General features: G+C 35.5%; 1 protein-coding gene across 2 annotated transcripts in view; it reads right to left on the bottom strand.

The window, feature by feature from the left end:
- The window catches only part of LOC145247958 (coiled-coil domain-containing protein 180-like), a 314,311-nt gene that overhangs the window by 285,669 nt on the left and 6,494 nt on the right, over nucleotides 1-22,148 (bottom strand). For both annotated transcript variants that reach the window (XM_080109604.1, XM_080109605.1), the window contains exons 3-7: nucleotides 21,689-21,768; nucleotides 15,655-15,712; nucleotides 13,531-13,582; nucleotides 11,384-11,488; nucleotides 2,166-2,300 (exon numbers count right to left, since the gene is read on the bottom strand). In XM_080109604.1, the coding sequence (XP_079965730.1) occupies nucleotides 2,166-2,300; nucleotides 11,384-11,488; nucleotides 13,531-13,582; nucleotides 15,655-15,712; nucleotides 21,689-21,768 (430 nt within the window). The remainder of the gene's footprint in view (nucleotides 1-2,165; nucleotides 2,301-11,383; nucleotides 11,489-13,530; nucleotides 13,583-15,654; nucleotides 15,713-21,688; nucleotides 21,769-22,148) is intronic.

Below are 22,148 nucleotides of genomic sequence, written 5' to 3'. Positions count from 1 at the left end.
GGTTTCAAAACCTGGTAGGTGATGCCCTTTTCTCTTCCCTGCAACTTCTTTCCCACGGAAGAGACAGATTGTGAGCCTGTCTCTGCTCTATCATTATTTTCATGGCAAGTACTCGTCTGAGCTCCAATCTATGCGCCCCCTCTTTGCCAAACTTTCACAAAAAACACTCTATCTATAACTACTATCAACAATTTCCCCCACTCTCTATCTGTGCCTAAATCTAAATGCGGATTCCATGAGCAAAGCTTCTTTCCTAAAAATGCCTGTGGAACTCCAATGTGGTTGTCTTTAAGTCCAATGTAAACAAATTCTTGCTCAGCTGTCCCCTTAAATAATCAAATTGTACCAAATTTTCACTGCTACTACTAACAATTACTATGTTGTTGTCCCAATAATTGCCGTACACTAATTAACTCTTAACCTCGAGTTACCTTTTGGTCTTGATAAGAGTTGACTCCCTTGTAAAAAAAAAAAAGAAAAACTGTATATTAATGATACCCCATCATATGACGATGTAAAACGCTGGCATTGTTAATTCAAACATGTCTGGAAATCTGTGGAAACAACTCCCAGACCTGATAACCCCTCCCTTCCTTCATTAATGAAGTAAATTTGAGGTTACCATTCTTGAAGATTGATGCATGAATATTTGCCAAATAGTTTAGTACACGGTTTGTGGAAACTATCATTCATAACTATTTGTATATGCATGAAGTTTCTGCCAGATGAATTTCCAGGCTTTTTTTTTTTTTTAATTTTTTTTTTTAAATGGTAGTCACCACTTATCAAGGCTCGGAAGCCACTCGGGGATAAGGGTTATTGCGTGTACAGTAATCAATGGGACAATATTGTAGTAATCATTAGTATTGGAGATTTGATAGAGTGTCTTACTTAAGGGGGCGGTTTATCAGGAATTTGTTTATGTTGGACTTGAAGACATCCAAGTTGTAGTCAGGTGGGAAATAGGCAAACGGAAGAGAGTTCCACAGGTGTGCACTTCTAAGAAAGAAGCTGTGTTCATGGAATTTATGTTTTGATTCAGGCACAGATAAAGAGTGGGGAAAATTATTGACAATGGTTTCAGCTAGACGGGTGTTTTACGTAAAAGATTTGTGAGGGGGGACCATAGATTGGAGCTCAGACAAACACTTCCCATGGAAATAACAATAAAACAAAAACAGGCTCGCAACATCTCTTCTGTGGGAGAGAGGTTGCAGGGAAGAGAAAAGGGCATCCACTAGGCCACAAAGTTTATTTTGTACTCTGTCAAGGCAGGATAGGCTGTTTTTAGCAGCTCCTGCCCAGATGTGGCAGCAGTACTCCATCCTTGGATGTACTTGGCTTTTATATAGATAGAGAATTGCATCTGTACTGAGATATCTTCTGGAGCGGTAGCTGACACCTTTCCAGAAGTGATAACGCATCGAGTGCTGGAGGATGAACTTTGAGATGTGCCAAGAAGTTGAACTAAAGTTTTTCAAAATGCTGATTGTACAGGATGATCCAAAGACCAGTAAATGCAGTGGAAGCACTTGGACTCACTTCCTCCAAAGAAGTCAAGTGTGCAGCCCTCTGCTGGTAAAAACATAGTCACAATCTTCTGGGAAGTGATGATATATTTTTTGGCGAGAGGTACCACAATTACAGGAACCTATTATGCTTCAGTTTTGAAAAAAAATTAAAGAAGCTATCAAAATCAAGAGTCGGGACAAGATATGCTATCATGCAAGACAACGCTTTGATCCACAATGCACATGTTACCAGATAAGAAGTATAGGCATGTGGTTATGAACTCCCTCATCCACCATACTCTTCTGACCTTACAACCTCTGACTTTCACCTCTTCCCAGCAGCCTTGATTTCCAAAGTCATAATTGGAGAACCAACTTGAGGTATCCTACAAAAACGGTCTCCAGCACTACATTAAACGATGGGAGAAATGCATAACTCTGGCTGGTTCTTCTGAAGACAGAGACTAATAACTGTGTCAAGATTCGTTGCTCTACTGCAACGAGAAGTGGGTCAGGTGCATTACTTATTGAACGCTTTTTGTATTCTGCAGAGAATGGAAATTTTCCCAGCAAATGATATTATTTGACCTCTAGGGTCAGCTGGCTTATTATTCAATTGCTGATTTGAAAAATATTGTCAAATTGCTGACTTACTTGTGTCAATCGAATTTCTTCCAGTTTATTGAACTTTTCATCCAGTTGTTGAATATGTTTTTGACGTTTCGGCAAATGATTTTCGATTTCGTACCATAACCTTTCGAGTCTTTTGTAAGTGAAGCAGGATATGTCCTAAAAGACAAAGAAATCTTGTCTGGAATTTGGTTTGCTTGTTTTGTTCTACAGCATTGCAATCTCTTTTGCTGGTCATTAAATGCCAAATTCAGTCACCAGAATTCATAGTGATCGGTTTATAAGAAAAAATAAAAATAAAAACTTCATATATACAGGTTGCGTAAGATATTTGAGGACACTTATATTTTTTAATTATAATTAAAAATAAACTAATTAATGTTTTTTTTTGCTTTCAGAAGATCCCATGGCATGGCAGACACTACTATAACAAATGAAATAAAAAAACATGCTGTAATCTATAAATATAAAAGCCTAAATGTATGTATGTATGTGTGTGTGTTCGCTTTTTCTGTATGTCTACAAAAGGCATTTTTCAGAGAAGCGGTCGGTTACCTAACAACTTTTTAAAACTTTTTATATCACATATAAATCGAAATATCTCACAGTTAACAATGAAGCTCGCCTGTCTATTTAATTTGCTCGATTTCAGAAAGATAAATATTCAACATTTGTTGCTCGCCGCATGTGGGTTAGTCTTTTTCCTATAACATCTTGGGAAGTGTTTCCGCAGTAAATGATACCATCCCGCAGTCAAACTTGACCTCATTAACTCCTTAAAACGGGCACCTGCCAAATGCAAGTAATTAAATAAATTCAAACGTGTTTCCGTTAGCATCTCGCGGTGGGGCAATCGTTAACGTCGCACGTTTTTTTTTTTTCACACTTTAATTTACAACTTTGCCTCAACGGTTCGGGTACGATCCTTACCTACCAAAACATTTTTGTTTACCCCCCCCCCCCCCCCCGAGTTTCCACACACACCGCCAAACACCCAGGCAACGCCGGGTACCCCTCGCTAGTAATGTCTATAAAAGGTGAAACACAGCAACCAAGAAATTACAAGATTTCTAAAAGTCACTAGTGGTAGTTATCGGTGTTGTTAGCTGTGAAGGGCACATCACACCTCATTTTTTTTGTTCACAGGACTTTAGAGTTAATGCAGATGCCTATGTTGAGACTCATCAAACAATTGTTAAGCCTTGGATAGACAACGTAGCTAATGGAAGGTCCTATGTCTTCCAACAAGACTCGGCATCATTCAAAACCCAGGATTGGATGGCCGAGAATTTTCATGACCATGTCACACCAAACTTATGGCCCCCCTAACTCACCAAACTTAAATCCTTTGGATTATTACATGTGAGGCATCGTTAAAAAGGAGTTAATAAACATCCTCATAACAACAAATCCTCTCTGATGGAAGCAATAGCCAATGGAGAACATAAATAAAGACCAAAGCTTGTTGTCACTTTCAATCTCGAACTGAGTTGAGGATAGAAGTCGAAGGAGGATATATACAAAATAAAACGTAGATTAACTTTACATTTATTTGTTTTATCATAAGAAATTGTAGATGTTAACGATTTAACAAGTTTTTTGTTTTTCTAGAAGTGTGGTTCCTATGATATTGTCCCATTGACTACTGTACACTCTTTAACCCTTATCCTCGAGTGGCCTCTGGGCCTTGATAAGTGGTGACGTCTATGTAAAAAAAAAAAAAAGAAAAAGGTGTCCTCAGCTACCTTATGCATACACTATATATATATATATATATATATATATATACATACATACATTCCATAAATTTTAACATCCACAAAAAAAATAAAATCAATAATGTGCTCACATTACTCACCATATTTTTTTGAATATATATTCCAAAATCCATAAAATAATCCATTCATTGGGTTAGTAGATAATCCTGCACACACACACACACACACACACACACACACACACACACACACAAATATATCAATACCAGCAGATGTATCCAGCATTACCCGGTAGTAAACATAACATTAAATTCCTTTAAATTTTTTTTTAAAGGAATTTAATGTTATGTTTACTACCGGGTAATGCTGGATACATCTGCTGGTATTGATATATTTGTGTGTGTGTGTGTGTGTGTGTGTGTGTGTGTGTGTGTGTGTGTGTGTGTGCAGGATTATCTACTAACCCAATGAATGGATTATTTTATGAATTTTGGAATATATATTCAAAAAAATATGGTGAGTAATGTGAGCACATTATTGATTTTATTTTTTTTGTGGATGTTAAAATTTATGGAATGTATGTATGTATGTATATATATATATATATATATATATATATATATAGTGTGCATAAGGTAGCTGAGGACACCTTTTTCTTTTTTTTTTTTTTACATAGACGTCACCACTTATCAAGACCCAGAGGCCACTCGAGGATAAGGGTTAAAGAGTGTACAGTAGTAAAAAAAAAAATGGAAAAAAACTGAGACATGTGGATGCGAGTATGCTTTTTCTAAACAGTTCACTTCTTGTAAGTAAAAAAAAAATACTCGAACTGAGATCGAAACCAAAGCCTAAAGAAATTGAGTCAAGTACAATAACCATTAGGCCAGCTTGACACATTCTCAAAAAAGTGTTTTTAAGCATACTTATTCTTAACATAAAGAAGCTGTCATGTGAACGATCCGCGCATGCAATGAAACAGTTGACAAGCAGATAAAAATCCGATGACCCCCACCCCTCAAGTACCAATTTTTAAATTTCGACCCCCCCCCGTAGCCTTTTTTTCCGGATGAAAACCGATTAAAAAGTTTCTCACATGTCTGAATACCTTATATACCAAATTTCAAGTCTGTAGATTAAAAATTCGTTGAGTATATAGGTTGAGACTTGTTCTCACACACACACACACACACACACACACACACACACACATATATATATATGGGGAGAACTTGAATGCCTACAGGGGAGAACTTGAATGCCTACAAGACACTGTCCTCGAGTGTCTAAGGTCTCTCTGTACAGGGGTTTGTCAGAACAATCTGGCATGAGGATACTTTTTTTCAATAGAAGTAAACCCCGACCAAATATTCAAAATCACATAGTATTCGCTGCCCAAATAAGATCTCCTCGCTATTGCTAACCCATATTAGCTTTTACGAGGAATGGTGCACCTTCTCCAAGTGATGTTACCTCAAGTAACAGTACGAAACTGGATACTCTACCAGACTAGATAAATTCTTGTCCTGGAATTCAGTAAGACCAAGAGACCAAAATAAAAGATATAATACAATATATGAAAATGGTTAATTGGGGAGAGGAAAATTATGTTCTCAACTTCTTTATTAACCCAGTGTTTGAGAAATAAAGAACTTAAGTGGAACATTCGAATATCTATGCATCTCATATAGACTTCAAGTGTTAGACCCCAGGTCGTGGGCCCCTTGATTTCTGAGAACTTCTGACTGAAGTATATATATATATATATATATAAATCTATTATATATATAAATCTGTAATCCTGTCTGTTTGTTTGTTTGTTTGTTTGTTCACAATTTGATTAATATATACAAAACTTCCTGCTGAAAACGGTTATCTATATAAATTTTATTTACTATAAGATTTTCTATATAAATAAATAGCATCACGATCAATATATATATACACTATATTGAAGGCAATGTACATAATAGAACTAATCTAATTTGCATATTATATTAAAGAAAATCTTTTTAAATAATTCGCTCAATTAAAATTACTGATTATAGTAATGCAATTGATGTAATTGTTCTATTTAAGAATATTATTTAAAGTTAATTTATTTAAATTATTTTAATTCAAGTTATTTTGTACTATTTGCTAAACTGGCACATTTTAAGTAATTTTCACTGATATTTCATTTCCGGTTATGAACGGATATAGTTTTTAACCAAATCGAGAGATATGGTGATAAAATGATTTGTTTTAATTATTTATTTTCTATAAATGTAAAAGTTACAAATATTGATAAAAAAAATAAATAATTAGGCTAAGGATGATTTTATTTTTCGACAAAATATTTTAAATCGTTAGCCCTCTTTTAAAGTCTCGGCTATAAATGTTGATTCATTGTAATGTGCGAGCACGTTTATCAAAAGGTTAAAATTTATTTCCTACGGACGATTTTAAAATCATTTTTCAACTATTCACTTGACTGTCTGAATTTTATTATCGTTTCCATAATACTTTGAAAAAGAAACAAGGTAAAGTAATGCTTTTTATATCAGATATATTCCTACGTATTTTTTTTTTTCACTTTTTTTTCTTCGATTTTCTTTTGAGAAAGATCTCCTGTCTGGGTAATTGATTTAGTTGATAATATATATTTGTGTGGGGGAGTTTCGACATAATTATGTTTTTTTTTTCGGGGGGAGGGGGGTGTCGCTTTATGTCTCAGCGTCACTCAAAGAAAAATAATTGCAGAAGTACAAAAATGCGGGTGTTTTTATCTGTTTAGTACTTCTGCAGTTTACGAACCGTGCTATTTCTTAGACATGATTTACAAGTGTAATTCAATTTTTGCCGTATCTTTTGTTTATTAAATTTTTATGTGAAAGTCCTTCCTTTATTAAAAATGGGGTACTTTTTATATACACAACCAAGCATAGTTTATCCGCAAAAATCCTAATTTACATTTTTGGGAGCAACACAAACTGAAAACGGACCTGTACAGTTTTTTTTCCTACGTAATGTAGAACTTTCGTTTACATTTTTACCAGTGGTACAAGAAATGTCGTTTACCCAGAAGTTTTGGTTTTGAACCTGTAATTACATAAATATTAAAAGAATGCCAATTAGTATTGTGTAATACAAATATATCCGTAGCAAAGCTCGGGTAAATCGGCTAATATATATATATATATATTTGTGTTGGCTTTTGGCATTTATAGGTGTTTATATTTCCCTTCAAATTGTCAGTCATAACACCTTAGCAAATCGAGTCCAAGGTTTTTTTAAATACTTTTTTAATGAAATATTATTCATAGAATTGTGCAACCGATAGACTCAAACAAAAAAAAATAAAATTAATCATTTACTATAATAAATTTAAAATCTCTAACCTGATTATAACAAATAACTCCTCCCCTTCGACGGAGTTTGGCCTTTTGGCCAAGATCAAGGTGTAGTATCTGTTCTTCATATGCGGCACTTCCATTTCTCGTTCTCTTTCGGTGGAGGAGAAATCCTTCACGATTGAGACAATTTTTATTTTTGTACCTTTTCTCCACGTTAAAAAACGACCCTGGTGTTTAACTCTGTCCCGCGAGGAGGCTTTGTAAATAGGTACTTCATTGGACTAACTTAGTTTAGGAATTAAAATGTCCTTTGGAAGACTGTGTCTCCGACAGTAAAGGTGAAAACATATACATAGGTTTGACTACCACCACTTTGTCGAGGAGATTAACCATGCATCGCTCTGAAAATAATGCTATATTGAATCACTTGACTAATCAACACTCCTGTCCCATTGTCCCAATTTAGGAAGATTTTAGTTGACAACGCATCTATACTTGAACAAACCAATAATAAACAAAAACTTGAAATATAAGAAGCATTATGATTAAAAAAAACTAAAAAACCCACTATCATTAAAATAAATTTTACCAAGAGTCGTAACATCCTAAAATGTTTGTAAAGTTATTGAAATAATTAACCAATGAAATAAATATACACGTTATTAAAATAATAATAAAAAAAAATTATAAAATGTGTTCTAGATCAGTTAAATAAATCTATCGCTGAAGATGACAAAAGGATTGGAAAGTACATGGATTAAAACAAATATGGCGATTACATCAGTCAGTTCCTGCCAAAAGTGAAGATGGTTATTCAAGCGTCCAAAACAGAATTAATAGGCAAAATATGCCTAATGAAATATGCTTAAGAGAAAAATGCTGCCAAATAAACATATATATATATATATATATATATATATATATATAGTCATCCACATATATATATAGTCATCCACATACCATAGTCTCGCTGTATCACAGCTCACCAGTGAGGCTAGACTAGCACCCATTCCTAGCCATTGATTGACTCTACAACCATCTAATTGATAGTTGGCAATTCTAACTTCTGTCCCATGGGATCAGTATCCCTAAACGACCTCATCAAAGGTCCATTTATATAGACATTTGCACACCACTTTTACAGTGCTCAACCTGCTTGTTTATTCATAAACAAACAAACAGAGAGCTTCACATTAACTCTAATTAAGTGCTCTACTCAAAGAGGGGGGGGTTTAAAATATATATATATATATATATAAGTACATAGGTTTAATAAAGTATATTTAGAAACACGTTAGCGAGAGTTAAACACATATTATTTGGAAAGGAAACACAAATAAAAGTGAAAGTTCTTAATTTGCAGAGTTTTGAAGGCACACACATACACACACGCACACATACACACACGCACACATACACATATATATATATATATATATATATATATATATATGTGTGTGTGTGAGCCAACCTGGGACCCTTCAATGTAAACAAAAGAGCCCTCGTCACGTGACCATAAATGTAACCCAACCTGGCCTTAAATGTACCACTTGGACACTAACGCTAAGTCCAAGTAGCTACACTTTTAACTCTGTCTAGTGGTGGACCCTTCAAGGGTGGCCAGACTCTCACTGGTCACTGGAAAATACTGCTCGGATGCTTGAAACGTACAAAACGTGCACGACCCTAAGTCTGGGTGGCAACACTTTTCACATCAGCTGGCTGTATGTCGCTTTGACGTCATGCTGAGTTCTCTTCTCACACCAGCTTGGTCTGTGTCTTCACCATCTGGGCATCAGAGTAGATCTGAAATCAACTGCACCTTCAATTCAATAGGCAATCAACAAATAAAGAAAAAACTAGTGGTCATTTTTCTTATAAAGAAAAAAAAAATTATTCACTAAAAATTACAAAGCTCTGATCATTCATAAATTACAACTGTAAACACAAATGCTCTGGGGACTGGTAGCATTAGTAAAGTCAGAGTTTGTCTCTTCAAAGGCTTCAGGGGCTTAGAATAGGGTGAGACTCAAGTCAAGAGTTTCTCTCTGACTGGTGTGAAAACGAGTGTGTCCTCGAAGTTATTTTTGCATTTTATTATGCTTAGCCCTGCCTCCGACCCCCCAAATTTTATTTCACAATTCTCAGAAAATCAATCTCAGGCAGTTTTTGAAATTCTCAAGCTCTAAAAACATCTCTTCTTCTTCCTCAAATATGTATCTCTGACCGCCACTCTCAATAGGAGGATCTATTGCCTTCACCCTCCATTGAGTCTACCTTTCACCATTACTCACATGGGAGAGTCCCTCCTCTTCTTGCTTCATTTGCATAAACAAGGGTTTTTCCCAAGTGACATTCTCTATGATTAAAAAAGTAAATAATTTGGTTATCTTTTTGGGGTGATCAAATTCCCGGACAATAATTAATAAACACTTGAATTCGTACTCACCATCTTGTTTTTCTTTATCCAAAGAAACTCATAATATCTGGCCTATATTTCGGGTGACCCAATAATAAAATTTGACCGCTCAGAAACTGCTTTTCTTAACAAGGGTGGCTTTTTCAGATGAACTTGTCAAATCACCAAAAGCTGCCATTTCTGACATTTTTTCGAAATATCTTTATATTCCAAATGTCAACGTTTTCAGCTAGTGTTTTTTTTACTGTCTGTTTATGTGAACACAAACTATCATGAAAGAAAACAGATTTCTTCTTTATCAATATCCACAAAGAAATGTGTGCGTGTATTAAATGAATATCAAACTTTTCTTAACAATGCTCTTTCTTTCCATCATCATCATCATCATCATCATCATCATCATCATCATCATCATCATCACCACCACCACCACCACCACCACCACCACCACCACCACCACCACCACCACCACCACCACCACCGTTATTATTGTACCTTCCAACAACACTGTCACATATATATGTGTATATTTAGGCAGCATTTATATATATGTACTAGCAAAAGTACCTGTCGTTGACTGGGTTCAAAAACAGCATACAGAAAATGGACTCTGATTCATGAAAGTATGATAGGTTATGAAAAGGAAGGGTTGTAAAGAGATAGCTTCGAATTTAGGGGTATCAAAACCAAAGCAAAATATGATGAAAGTAAAAATAAAATAGATAAACCTCATAATTTATTATACCATACCTGTTCACACTGAAACACTTATCACAATATTCTGTGGATCTATATTAAAAAACCTTGTTAAACTTTGTGACATATTTCCATTCTATGGAGTTCAGGCGCGAACGAACACTCCATAATTTTATTATACCATATTTCTTCAAACTGAAACATAATTATCAAAGTATACTTACGCAGATAGATATGAAAAGTCTTTATTAAAGTTTGTGCCTATTTCCATTCTATGGAGGCCAGGTGCGAATGCAGACCCCACAATTTTATTATACCATCCCTATTTAAGTTAAAACATACTTATCAAAGTATTCTTATGTACATCTATATCAAAAACACTTGTAAACGTTTTTTTTTTTAATTTTTAAATTTTTTATTTCCATCCTTTATGGACCAGGCACGAACGCAGACCCCACAGTTTTAATGAATCACTCTTCTGCCAGATCAAACATACCCATTCCTGTGTCTCGATACATCTTCTATCATTATATGCAATCAGTTTTTTAAAATAGTCAACCATATAGGAGCCTATTCGTGACCAGACACACACACACACACACACACACACACACACACACACACACACACACACAGACATTCAGCTTTATATTATATATATATATATATATATATATATATAGTTATATATACATAGTTAACTTGATAAATGATCGAGTTTCGATCCTGGCTTGAGGTAATTGCTTGTTTAACCGTGGATGACTATATATATATATATATATATATATATATATATATATATAGTCATCCACATACAGTACTGTTTCGCTGCATCACAGCTTATCAGTGCGGTTAAACAAGCAATTACCTCAAGCCAGGATCGAAACTCGATCATTTATCAAGTTAACTATATATATATATATATATATATATATATATATATATATATATATATTAGTTAACTTGATAAGTCTAGAGAAGAGATAGACATAGTCACAAAGTCCAGGTAAACAAAATATGTCGAAAAGTGAAATAAAGAAAACGATTTTTAATTAAATGTAAATTTTTACTTACCACATCTGATTCAATGGAGGAAAGAAGATTTTCAATTTTAGCATCATCTAACTCCAACTGATGCGACAAATTTACAGCAGCCTCTTCAACATATTGTTCCATTTTCTAGCAAAATAAAAAATAATTAAAAATTTATATTCTACAAATGTGTATAACCTTTTTCTGTACGTTTGTCCATGGACCAACACATATTGTGTGCAGTTTCAGTCACAAAGGAGACTCAGACAAAGAATAGGAAATAACTCCAACTTACTTGTTCTTTGTAGCAACAACATTTATTTCCACATCGGTACAGCTGTGACGTCACCCACGTGATCTAGAGTGTTTTTCACGTCTCCCATGAGATCTCGAATGTTATCTCGTCTCCTACGAGATGTCATAGGTTATCTCTCAAGATCTCGAACGTTATCTCGTCTCTCATAAGATCTTGAACATTATCTCGTCTTTCACACTTTGACGATTTCTCACGAGAATGAAACGCGGAATATTCTGTGTAGCTTCATTGCCATATATATTTTTATAACTTACTATATATATATATATATATATATATATATATATATATATAAATAATTAAATTTATACCTACAGACACTAGTGTTTCATGCTTTTGCAATTATCAGTGCAGAAAGGGACAATTCCTACTCGTCGAGAGATCTGAATCCAGCTACAAAGTTACCTTTGACTCCATTTATTAGGACATTACATCCAGGCCAGCATAAATTGCCACAAGATTTATGTGTGTATACAAACTCCGATTAGCATATGACATGACATGATGCTCTTTGTGTAAACAAATTGAGCTTAGCATTTGGAGCATGTCAAAACATTGTTAATTCACTACTCGCACAATAGCCGAATAGCGCAATGGTGAGAAGCCCTAACTGTCGTCTGGGCGGTCAGATTTCGATCCTGGCTTGAGGTAGTTGCCTGTCTAGCTGCACTGATGAGTTGTGATACAGCAAAATAGTACTATATGTGAATGACTATATATATATATATAATTTGCTATCCTCTGCTTTAAAGAACCCCCAACATCTATTAAACTGTAGGAGAGAAATAGCGAACAACTGTGTTCTAGGATAGTGATACAAAATAATTTTAAAATTAACAATAACAATAGAAAATAAATAAATAAAATAAACATACAAATACATAAATTATTATACATATATATAAAACTAACATAAAATAAAAAAAACATGTTTAACCTAGGTTTAAATAGGTCAGAACACTAGATATCTATGCTCCCTGCTAAAATAGCACACACAAAGGAAGGGGTGAACCAGAGGTCAACTGGGCCTTTGTCCTGTAAGTGCCTGCTCATTGGCTGATTAGGAAGGGTGCGGTGGAAACTAGGAAGCTGATTGGCTAACTAAAAACTCAATAGAATGTGCATATATAAAAACGTGAGACAAACACAACTCCTCGCATAAGCCTGATGAATCCTAGTGTGGATGAAATGTGGAATATTCTGTGTAGCTTAATTGCCATATATATTTTATAACTTACTATATATATATATATATATATATATATATATATATATATATATATACACTAGCAGGCTATAAAAAGTAAAGTAAAAAAAAAAAACGTAAAGAAACTGAGATATGTGTATGCAAGTATTATGTTTTTTTCTAAACAGTTCAGTTCTTGTAAGTAAAAAAATAAGGTACTCGAGCCGAGATCAAAACCAAAACCTAAAAACACTGAGTCAAGTACGATAACCATTAGGCCAGCTTGACACGATTTTAAAAATGTGTTTTCAAACTTATTTATTCTTAACATCAGGAAGCAGTCATCTTTCATGACCGCACGTATTCAGTCATGAAACACTTGTCAGACAAATAAATATCCGATGATCTCCAAGTACCATTTTTTTTTTTAAGATAGTAGTAATTTACAAATAATTCCGAGCAGGAGAAAATAATTTCTGAAAGAAATTAAATCGAATTACATTTTATTCTTCTTAGCAACATAATACAATGATTCACAACAAAAACTACGTGACTGGAATCAAATATTGATTTTGTAGGAAGAAAGCTATCAATGACAAAGAAATAATAAAGAGACTGACTTTACTTTGTATAGTAAAACAATAATAATTGTTCTGAAAAGAGGATTAAAAGCTACTGCATACTTACAGAAGCTACGAGAGTGAGTTCATGGCTAAATTCTTCAAGTGCTTCCTCATGTCTGGAAAAGAAAAAATTATTAAATATGTAAATATTCGGCACACAAGAAATTCAGTGGAACTACAGGCAGATTGAGATCTGATAAATGGTTTGTTTACAAGAAATGTATGACAATGGAGATGGATAAGCACTCAGCTGTAGACAAAGTATATCTGAATGGCAAAGCTATTGAGCTTATATTGTGTTTCCTGAGCTACCAACTTCTTCAAATCTGTAGTGGAATGGGGGACATAAATGGATGGTCACATTCAATGCTGCCAAGACTAAACTTGTTTCCTTCAATAATTACAAGAAACCTTCTCTACCACCAATAGCCATGGCCAAAGAATCTTTATCTGAAAGTACATTTTTTAAATTCCTCAGCCTAACGTTCACAGGAAACATGAGTTGGAAAAATTACATTGAGAGCATTGCCAGGACTGCTGCGAAAAAGGTAGGTTCTCTCTACCGTGCTAGAAAGCTAATAACGCCCGAAAGTATCTTGTACCTCTGTAAGGCCACCATTCGCCCATGTATGTAGTATTGTTGTCATATTTGGGCTGGTGCATCTGCTACTAGTCTCTCACTCCTAGACAGGGTTCAAAAGAGAGTCGCCAACCTTATAGGTTCTGAACTGTCATCTAAGTTGCAGCCTCTGTTCCATTGACGAAATGTAGCATCCCTTTGCCTGTTCTACAAGTACTTTAATGGTGAATGCTCTGACGAACTGCAAGCACTTGTACCCCCTCGACATAAATACCCCCGACAAACCTGACAAGCAGAAAAATCCCACCCCTTCACAGTTGAGATCCCTAGATGTAAGAGAGCCTTCTACTCCAGTAGTTTCTTCCCAAGAACCATTGGACTTTGGAATTCCCTTCCGAGTTCCTGCTTCCCCAACTGTACTGACATGCAGAAGTTAAAGTGTAATGTGAACCGACATCTTGCTGCCCAACTCCCCACATAGTATCCCTGTAGCTTATGTCTCTGATAGTAGCCCCTACATCAAAGTGGCAATGTGCCTTGTTTGGAGTAAAATTGTAATAAAAAAAATAAAAAATGGCATTTACTGACTAGGCTTTACAAGGCAATGATTTGTCCCTGCTTGGAATACGAGTCCCTGATGTTCGCCAGAGTTGGCAAGGTGTTCTGATTTTCTGGAGCCTGTACAGATGTTGAATAGGTGCGTTTGTGACATATTTGTTTTGAATGTGTATGTGGCATTAATAAATGTGTAGCAGATGAACTTGCAACAAGCACAGTAGCAGGAGTTAATCCTCGCCGCTTGAGATTTGAAATCCATTTTTTATCATCAGTCTGTGCGTCACTCATTTTATTAGATAAAAAATAAGTTTACGAAGTAAAAGCTTGGTCATTAGTCTCTCCCTCTCTCTTAAGTAAATTATCTCCAAATATAAACTTGAAGAAACTCAGCAAACGTCTCCTTGTGTTTTTTTCCTGTATGAAAAGTTTTATTCACCGCTAGACAAGGCGATGAAATGGCAGTCATGGAGAAAAGTGGTCATGATGAAAAGAAGTGATGATGAAGAGAATAAAAAAAGCAGCACATATGCCTAAAGACTTTTATTTGATTGCTCATTAGTGAAAACATTAAGCCAAAGATGATGACGATGACGATGATGATGATGATGACGACGATGAAAGAATAAATGAGAGAGTTTGAGTTAGTAGATGTAAAACAGTTGAGGTAGCAGGGTCAGTTAATAGGAGATGACCAAACGAAACATCACAGGAAGTCATACGAATGAACTTCAGAGAAAGCAGGATAAATGAAGATCTGGCCAGAGATATGTTTGTGTGGAAGTCAATTTCTAAAAGTCGCCCAACACATGTCAGATTGTGCTGCTGCTCTTACTGATGATAATGGTGATGATGCTGATGATGATGTTGACGACGACAGCGATGATGGTGGTGATGATTTTGATGGTGATGGTGATGATGATGTTGGTAGTGGTAGTGGTGGTGATGATGAAGATGGTGAGGGTACTGATGGCGATGATGATGATGATGATGATGATGATGATGATGATGATGATGATGATGGAGCATAAAATATGAAATGCTTTTATTTACCTGACACGACGTGAATTTTCGATTCTCTCCACAATATTTGATGAATGCTGACTGGCAACTGCGAATATAAACAAAAACATTCCTAAATAAAAGTGATGCTGACTCGAATGGCTGAAGGGCAGCAAGGTTGTTATAGAAATTCTCTCTTTATGCTGTCGACAGCATAAAGAGTGGATGTACATTTCTACCCCTGAAGATGAGAGCTGCTCTCGAAAAAATTTGTGAATAAATACTATCTACAGTTGAAAAATACCATCTATAATCAAGTAAATAAATAAATAAAAAATTATTGAATTATTTATTTATTTATCTGCTTACAATGACTGTATAATTCTTGCGCTGACAAGCCTTCAAAAACACCTTTTAATAAAAAATACTTGTCATAAACTGCCGTCGTAAGTAATCACATTCTGTTTATTTTATTCATCATTTTCAATCCTTTCATAATATTCTTCATCATTCAACTGACAATCTATCTTATTGATATTAATTTATCTTCGCACATTCATGATTTTTACTGAGAGAGAGTTTGAGTTTAGAATTTTTTTATCAGGAGGCATCTCCTTTACTTGTAGTGACTTAATAAAAAAATCAGCATTTTTTTCATTTATCAGATTTTTTGGATCTGTGAAGAGAAAAAGACATTGGTTCCTCCTTGTCAAACTTTCACATAAAACGCTCCTCAAGCTACTACAACTATCTTTCTAAAATTTTTTGCCTAAATCTATCAGGTTGCATAAGTTCCTGCCGTTTCATAAAAAAAATTTGTTCTAAAACATGTTTTGCTATTTGGCAAAGTGTTCCTATTTACAATGCCTCCCCACGGGACAGAGTTAACGTGGAGAAAAGGAACAAAAATAAAAATTGTCTCAGTCGTGAAGGATTTCTCCTCCACTGACAGAGAACAAGAAATTGAAGTGCAGCATCTGAAGAACAGATACTACACTGTGATCTTGTCCCGAAGGCAAGGTTTTATGCATCATCAGAAAGCACGTATTCTGTTCTACAAGATAATGGTCATCGTTTTTTGCTCATATAACTTTTTCTCGTTTTTCAGAACCGTCAAATGGATTATCAAGTAGATAAAAAAATCACATTTTCGACACCTTCTTTTCTGCTTTAATCGAGGTCAAGGATATTTGTGCTGTATATGGAGAAAACAGTTTGAGATTGGTTTACCAAATTCAAACATGGTAATTTTGACCTAATTGACGCTCCCTGTTCTGGAAGACCAATTAAGATAGACAAAGACCAACTCAGAGTTCTTTTGAAGGAAGTTGGCCATCAGACATGTAGAAAATTGGGTGAAAAGATGAAGTGTGATTTTGCGACAATTTCACGCCACCTTTAGTTGATAGGGTTCACATAAAAACTTGGATCTTGGGTCCCACACGAACTTACTTTTGCTGTTAAAATTCTTTGATTTTCTAAAAAAAAAACAAAAAACGGAGGGAACTTATGCAACAACCTAATAAATGCAAATTCCATGAACAAAGTTTCTCTCCTAGAACTACTCGCCTGTAAAACTCTGTTCTGCTGGGCTGCTTTCCAGCTGAATACAATATGGCTGTCTTCAAGTCACATGTAAACAAGTTCTTGTTTAGCCTCACCCTAAATAATCCATTTCCACTACTAACTATTAATATGCTGTTGTCTCAGTGACTATTATACACTTATTAACCCTTATCCTCGAGTGGCGTTTTGTGCTTGATAAGTGGTGACTCTCATATTAAAAAAAAGACACTGATTGAGTACATGTATAGTTTACCCATGTCCGGAAGTCATCATTTGGATGAAATTTGGATTTAAAATGAAAATTTTTTTACAACTTAACCTAGCATAGTATAAATACCTGCAGCCTTCCTATGCTAAGAATGGCTTTCAGAATAAACACCCACAACCTCGCAATGTTAAGAACGGCTTTCGAGGTTGAGGGTGTTTATTCAGAAAGCCGTTCTTAACATGGGGAGGTTGGGGGTGTTTATACTATGCTTGGTTGGGTTGTAAAATAATACCAATTTGTTTTCCAATTTTGCCAAACATTTTGTAGTTTTTTTTACACTCTCCTATTCTCCTGGCTTACTGAAAAGATCCAGAATGTCACAGTGTGACACTAAATGACTTGTAAATAATATTTTATTGCATTATTGTTTATGATTTATCGACACTAAAATGTGAAAAATGTTGACAGTGTACAGAATAACATATAGAAACCAGTGTCTGCCTAGACTGTATCTACCCAGAGGAGCAGGAGGCATGGGTCTATCAGATTGATCATCAGCATCGTGCCACTGTTGTACCTATTTACTATGCCACCGAAAGAGAACAAGAAATAGAAGTGCAGCATCTGAAGAACAGATACTACACTTAGATAGTGCCACTGTTGTAAGCATCGGGCAATATCTGATGAACTCCCAAAATCCAAAACTCAAAATGGTACACCAACATCACGAAACAAGTGCCAGCAGAACAACCTTCATCACGAAACTGACCAAACATTTTGGACAAGAATGTCTTACAAATAATATACGTTTTAAGTCTCCAAGCATAGTTTTGGGACAATTGAAGTCAAAAATCACTGATCAGTCACACAATGATCTACAAAGCTATTCTTGTGATATGTGAGGCAAAACTAAATTGTCTTTCAGAAAATCATAGGTTTATATGGTTAATATACCTGTTTTCAACCGGAAAAAAACGATATAACTGAAAAAAAGGCCTAAAATGGAGATATTTTAGTGACAATTTTTGTTACCTCACCACAAAGAAGAGCCAAAAATCACTTTTAGACATGAAACTAAGGGAAGTAAATAATCATTTTTGTTCAACAATAGTATAAAATTGCATTTGTGCAAAAAAAACGCTGCTCATAGAACTCTCTTCGAATTTTACCCATTCTCCTCAATTACAGGCTGTGACAATTTTTTCCCGATTTTGGTCAAAAAATGCGTCTTTGTTTTCTGATTCTGTCTTATAAGACAGAATCAGAAAACAAATCTGCTATAGAAATAGCTCCAATTAGTCGCCAAAAATACACCAAGAATTTCCATTGCAAAAAACTGGAACAATGAGCTAACCAACAGCATACCAATTTTGTTTTTTTATACAAAGGAGTCACCACTTATCAAGGCCCAGAGGTCACTCAAGGATAACGGTTACTGAGTTTACAGTGGTCAAGGGGAACATGTCAGTCATCGTTAGAAGTGGAAATTTGGTAAATTGGATTACTTAAAGGGGTGACTCATCAAGAATTTGTTCACATTGGACTTGAACATGACCATATCGTAGTCAGTTGAAAAGCAGGAAAATGAAACAGAGTTCCACAGGCGTGCAGCTCTAAGAAAAGCTTTGTTCATGGAATCTATGTTTAGGTTTAGGCACGGATAAAGAGTGGGGGAAATTATTGAGAGTGTTTTCAGCTAGATGAGTGTTTTTCATGAAAGTCAGGCCAGGGAGGACCATAGATTGAAGCTCAGACGAGCACTTGCCATGAAAATAACAATAAAGCAGAGACAGGCTCGTGACATCTTCTGTGGGAAAGAGGTTCCAGGGAAGAGAAAAGGGCATCCCCAACTAGGGTATTTTCTGGATGAATTCATGCAGAACTAGATAGATAAGAAGGCTCTATATACTGGCTAAAAAGAGGATTACTTCACTATGATCGAGAGAGAATTATAATGGTTGCCCCCAAGATCAAGGCTTGATGACAAATGTTTATAAGAAGATGAGTGGTCTCAACAATGACGACAAACGCAGGTTCTGCCACACAGAAGTAGAGAGTATGAACCAACTGACATCCAGCTGTAAGGTTTTGCTGGGGGGCAACTAGTACACGACACAACACAATGGCATGTGTGTAAAACGCTGAATATTGAATGCAGCAGCAAGTTCTAGGAACATGTTTACCAGCAAGAACAGTTGGAAATAAGTCATACCCCATTCACTATGACTACGCAATTCCAACAGCTACGTACCTAGGAAACGGAGCTATAAAATATGACATGGTGATATGGGAAAAGAAGGAGAAAGAAGCAACCATAGTAGAAGTTACTGTTTGGTAAGATATACCTGAAGAAGGTCAGAAGTTACATCGCCCGAAATGTTGTGAAAAATGGCGCTCAAGATGAGAACAGTAGTCCGATTAATCCAAATAATACGAGTACGACAGTACATTTTCACCTTCTGAGTCCACTACGCCCTCCCCTCCTCCGACTAAGTTTGTTCTTGTTGAAAAGAACGAATATTGCAGAGACAGTGTGTTCATATTCTATTCAAGGCAATATTGATAAAGAATATATCAGCTTTGTGGGTCTATCTTGTGTAGTTTTTGACTTTTAGGTGTACACACAAACAGACAACTACCTTTTATTTAAGACTAGCGGGGGGTACCCAGCGATGCTCGGGTGTCTTGAGGTAAATCAAAACTCCGGGGGGGGGGGGGTTAAATAAAAAAAAAATGTTTTGGTAGGTAAGTATGAGAATCGAACCTGTACCCTTGAGTTGGAAATTAATGTGTGAAAAAAAAAACGGGAGACGTTACCCATTAGGCCACTGCGACATACATACAACATACTCAGGTTTGAATTTATTTATTAGACTATAAAAACAGGCGTGCGCAAAAAAAAGTTAACTCTGCTGCTTCCATTTGACCTAATTAAGAAGGTCAAATAGAAGTCACGCAGTTGTTTACCCAAGTTTGACTGTTTTTGTTTTTTTCCCCCAACAGATGTTGGGGGGAGGGGAACCAGCTCCCAATTGTCCAGATTGAATAACAATTGTCTGATGTACAACATTGATCAAAGCTGATTGCTTCTGGACATTTCCCGGCGTAATGCCGAGAACGTTGTTCGTTATTAACTTTGAATTAGTTTCGCTTTTTATACGAAAAAGCCTCATCAACATGCGAGAAGCCAAAATAGCAATAATTTTGTAAAAGTCGACGTAAATAAATCTAGATGCGACGCGCTTTCCCAAATCGTACATATTATTATTTAGGACCCATATAAACAGTTGTAAGCGATCGTAACGACATCGGAACCCTGTGCGAGAAAAGCCTTTTGAAGACATACACGAAAAATGTCACACACATTTTGCCTTTTATATATATAGATTAGCAGGGTCACCCGACGTTGCACGGGAGTGATGGATGAGTAACGAATGTTTCAAACTCCCATATTTTTATTGTCAACAAAATTGGTTAAATCACCCAATTTTTAATCAAATTTTTGCTCTAGTTGGGGACCCATCGCCATGCACATAGAAGAAGCTTCACACGCTTCTCACAGTGATTTAGTCCACAATACATTGTAGTGTACATTGCACTGTAGAGAACCTGCTGTTGATTTTATGAAATTATTTTTATATATAATGGCTTGAATTAAAGTTTAAAACGCAAAAATCAAGTATCATGCTTCAGTTGTGCTTTAAACATAAACATTAATTTCAAATGCGCCCTTGTCATATCAAAGAACCTATTGTTGATTTTATATGTCTGGACTTACTGGTATTGCAATGTAAACAGCTTGCCTTTAAATTTAAAATGAAGAAGTCAAGGTTAGAGTTCAATTGTGTTTTAAACAGAAAAATTCATTTCACCCCCCCCCTCCCCCGAAAGAACCTACTGTTGATTTTATATGTTGAGCTTTTCGGTTTGTGTGGTAATAATACTTCTCAAATGTAATGTTAGGCAGTGTAAGGTGTTAACTTTGGTCAAAATCGCCTGTCTTTTCTTTACTCAGATTATTTCGATTATGGAAGACATTTCGATACAAGCCCTATCTAAGGACATTGTCAGGCACATAAAGTACCTTCATGTGAAATTTCATAAAAATCGAGCCGGGCGTTTTCGAGTCCATAGGGAACGAACTCACACACACACACACACACACACACACACACACACACACACACACAGAGACGGACAGACAGACAGACAGACACACACAGACAGACACACACACACACAGACAGACACATAGACATAGTTCCTTTTATATTAATAGTAAAGATAGAGATAAAGAAGCATTAAACTCACCTATTTGTTCCGGTAACGCTTCGACAAGAGATACTTCTGATGGACTTTGGTTTCTCGCCTGAACAAAATTGGTATATTGTCTGCAAATGAAGCAAAAGAAAAAAAAAGGACCATATTTCCATTAAGCACCCCAAAATCAAAGAGATAGAGAAAAAGTTGGAAAAAGTGGCTCAATATCAGTTATTTGAACGAGTTTCGAGGCTACGAAAAAGTTGTAGTAAAGTTCATATTAAATATTTGATCACTAGCTAGATGCCCAGCGTTGCTCGGTCATACAATATGTTTAAACATGATATTTTTATTTATGCAGATTTCATATGTATTATTATAGAATAAATCATCTGTTGTATATTATATATTACGAGGAATAATTTGCCCTGTGGACTAATTTACAAAAAAAAATTTTTTAAATAATAAAGATAATGTCGTTCATCAAATTCCGTCTGTGTTTGTTTACAAT

The sequence above is a fragment of the Euprymna scolopes genome, chromosome 26, assembly GCF_053919585.1.
Source record: "Euprymna scolopes isolate OS-2025 chromosome 26, ASM5391958v1, whole genome shotgun sequence".
NCBI classification, from domain to species: domain Eukaryota; kingdom Metazoa; phylum Mollusca; class Cephalopoda; order Sepiida; family Sepiolidae; genus Euprymna; species Euprymna scolopes.
The sequence above is the reverse complement of the archived record's forward strand: the minus strand, read 5'-3'. Positions and strand labels throughout refer to the sequence as shown.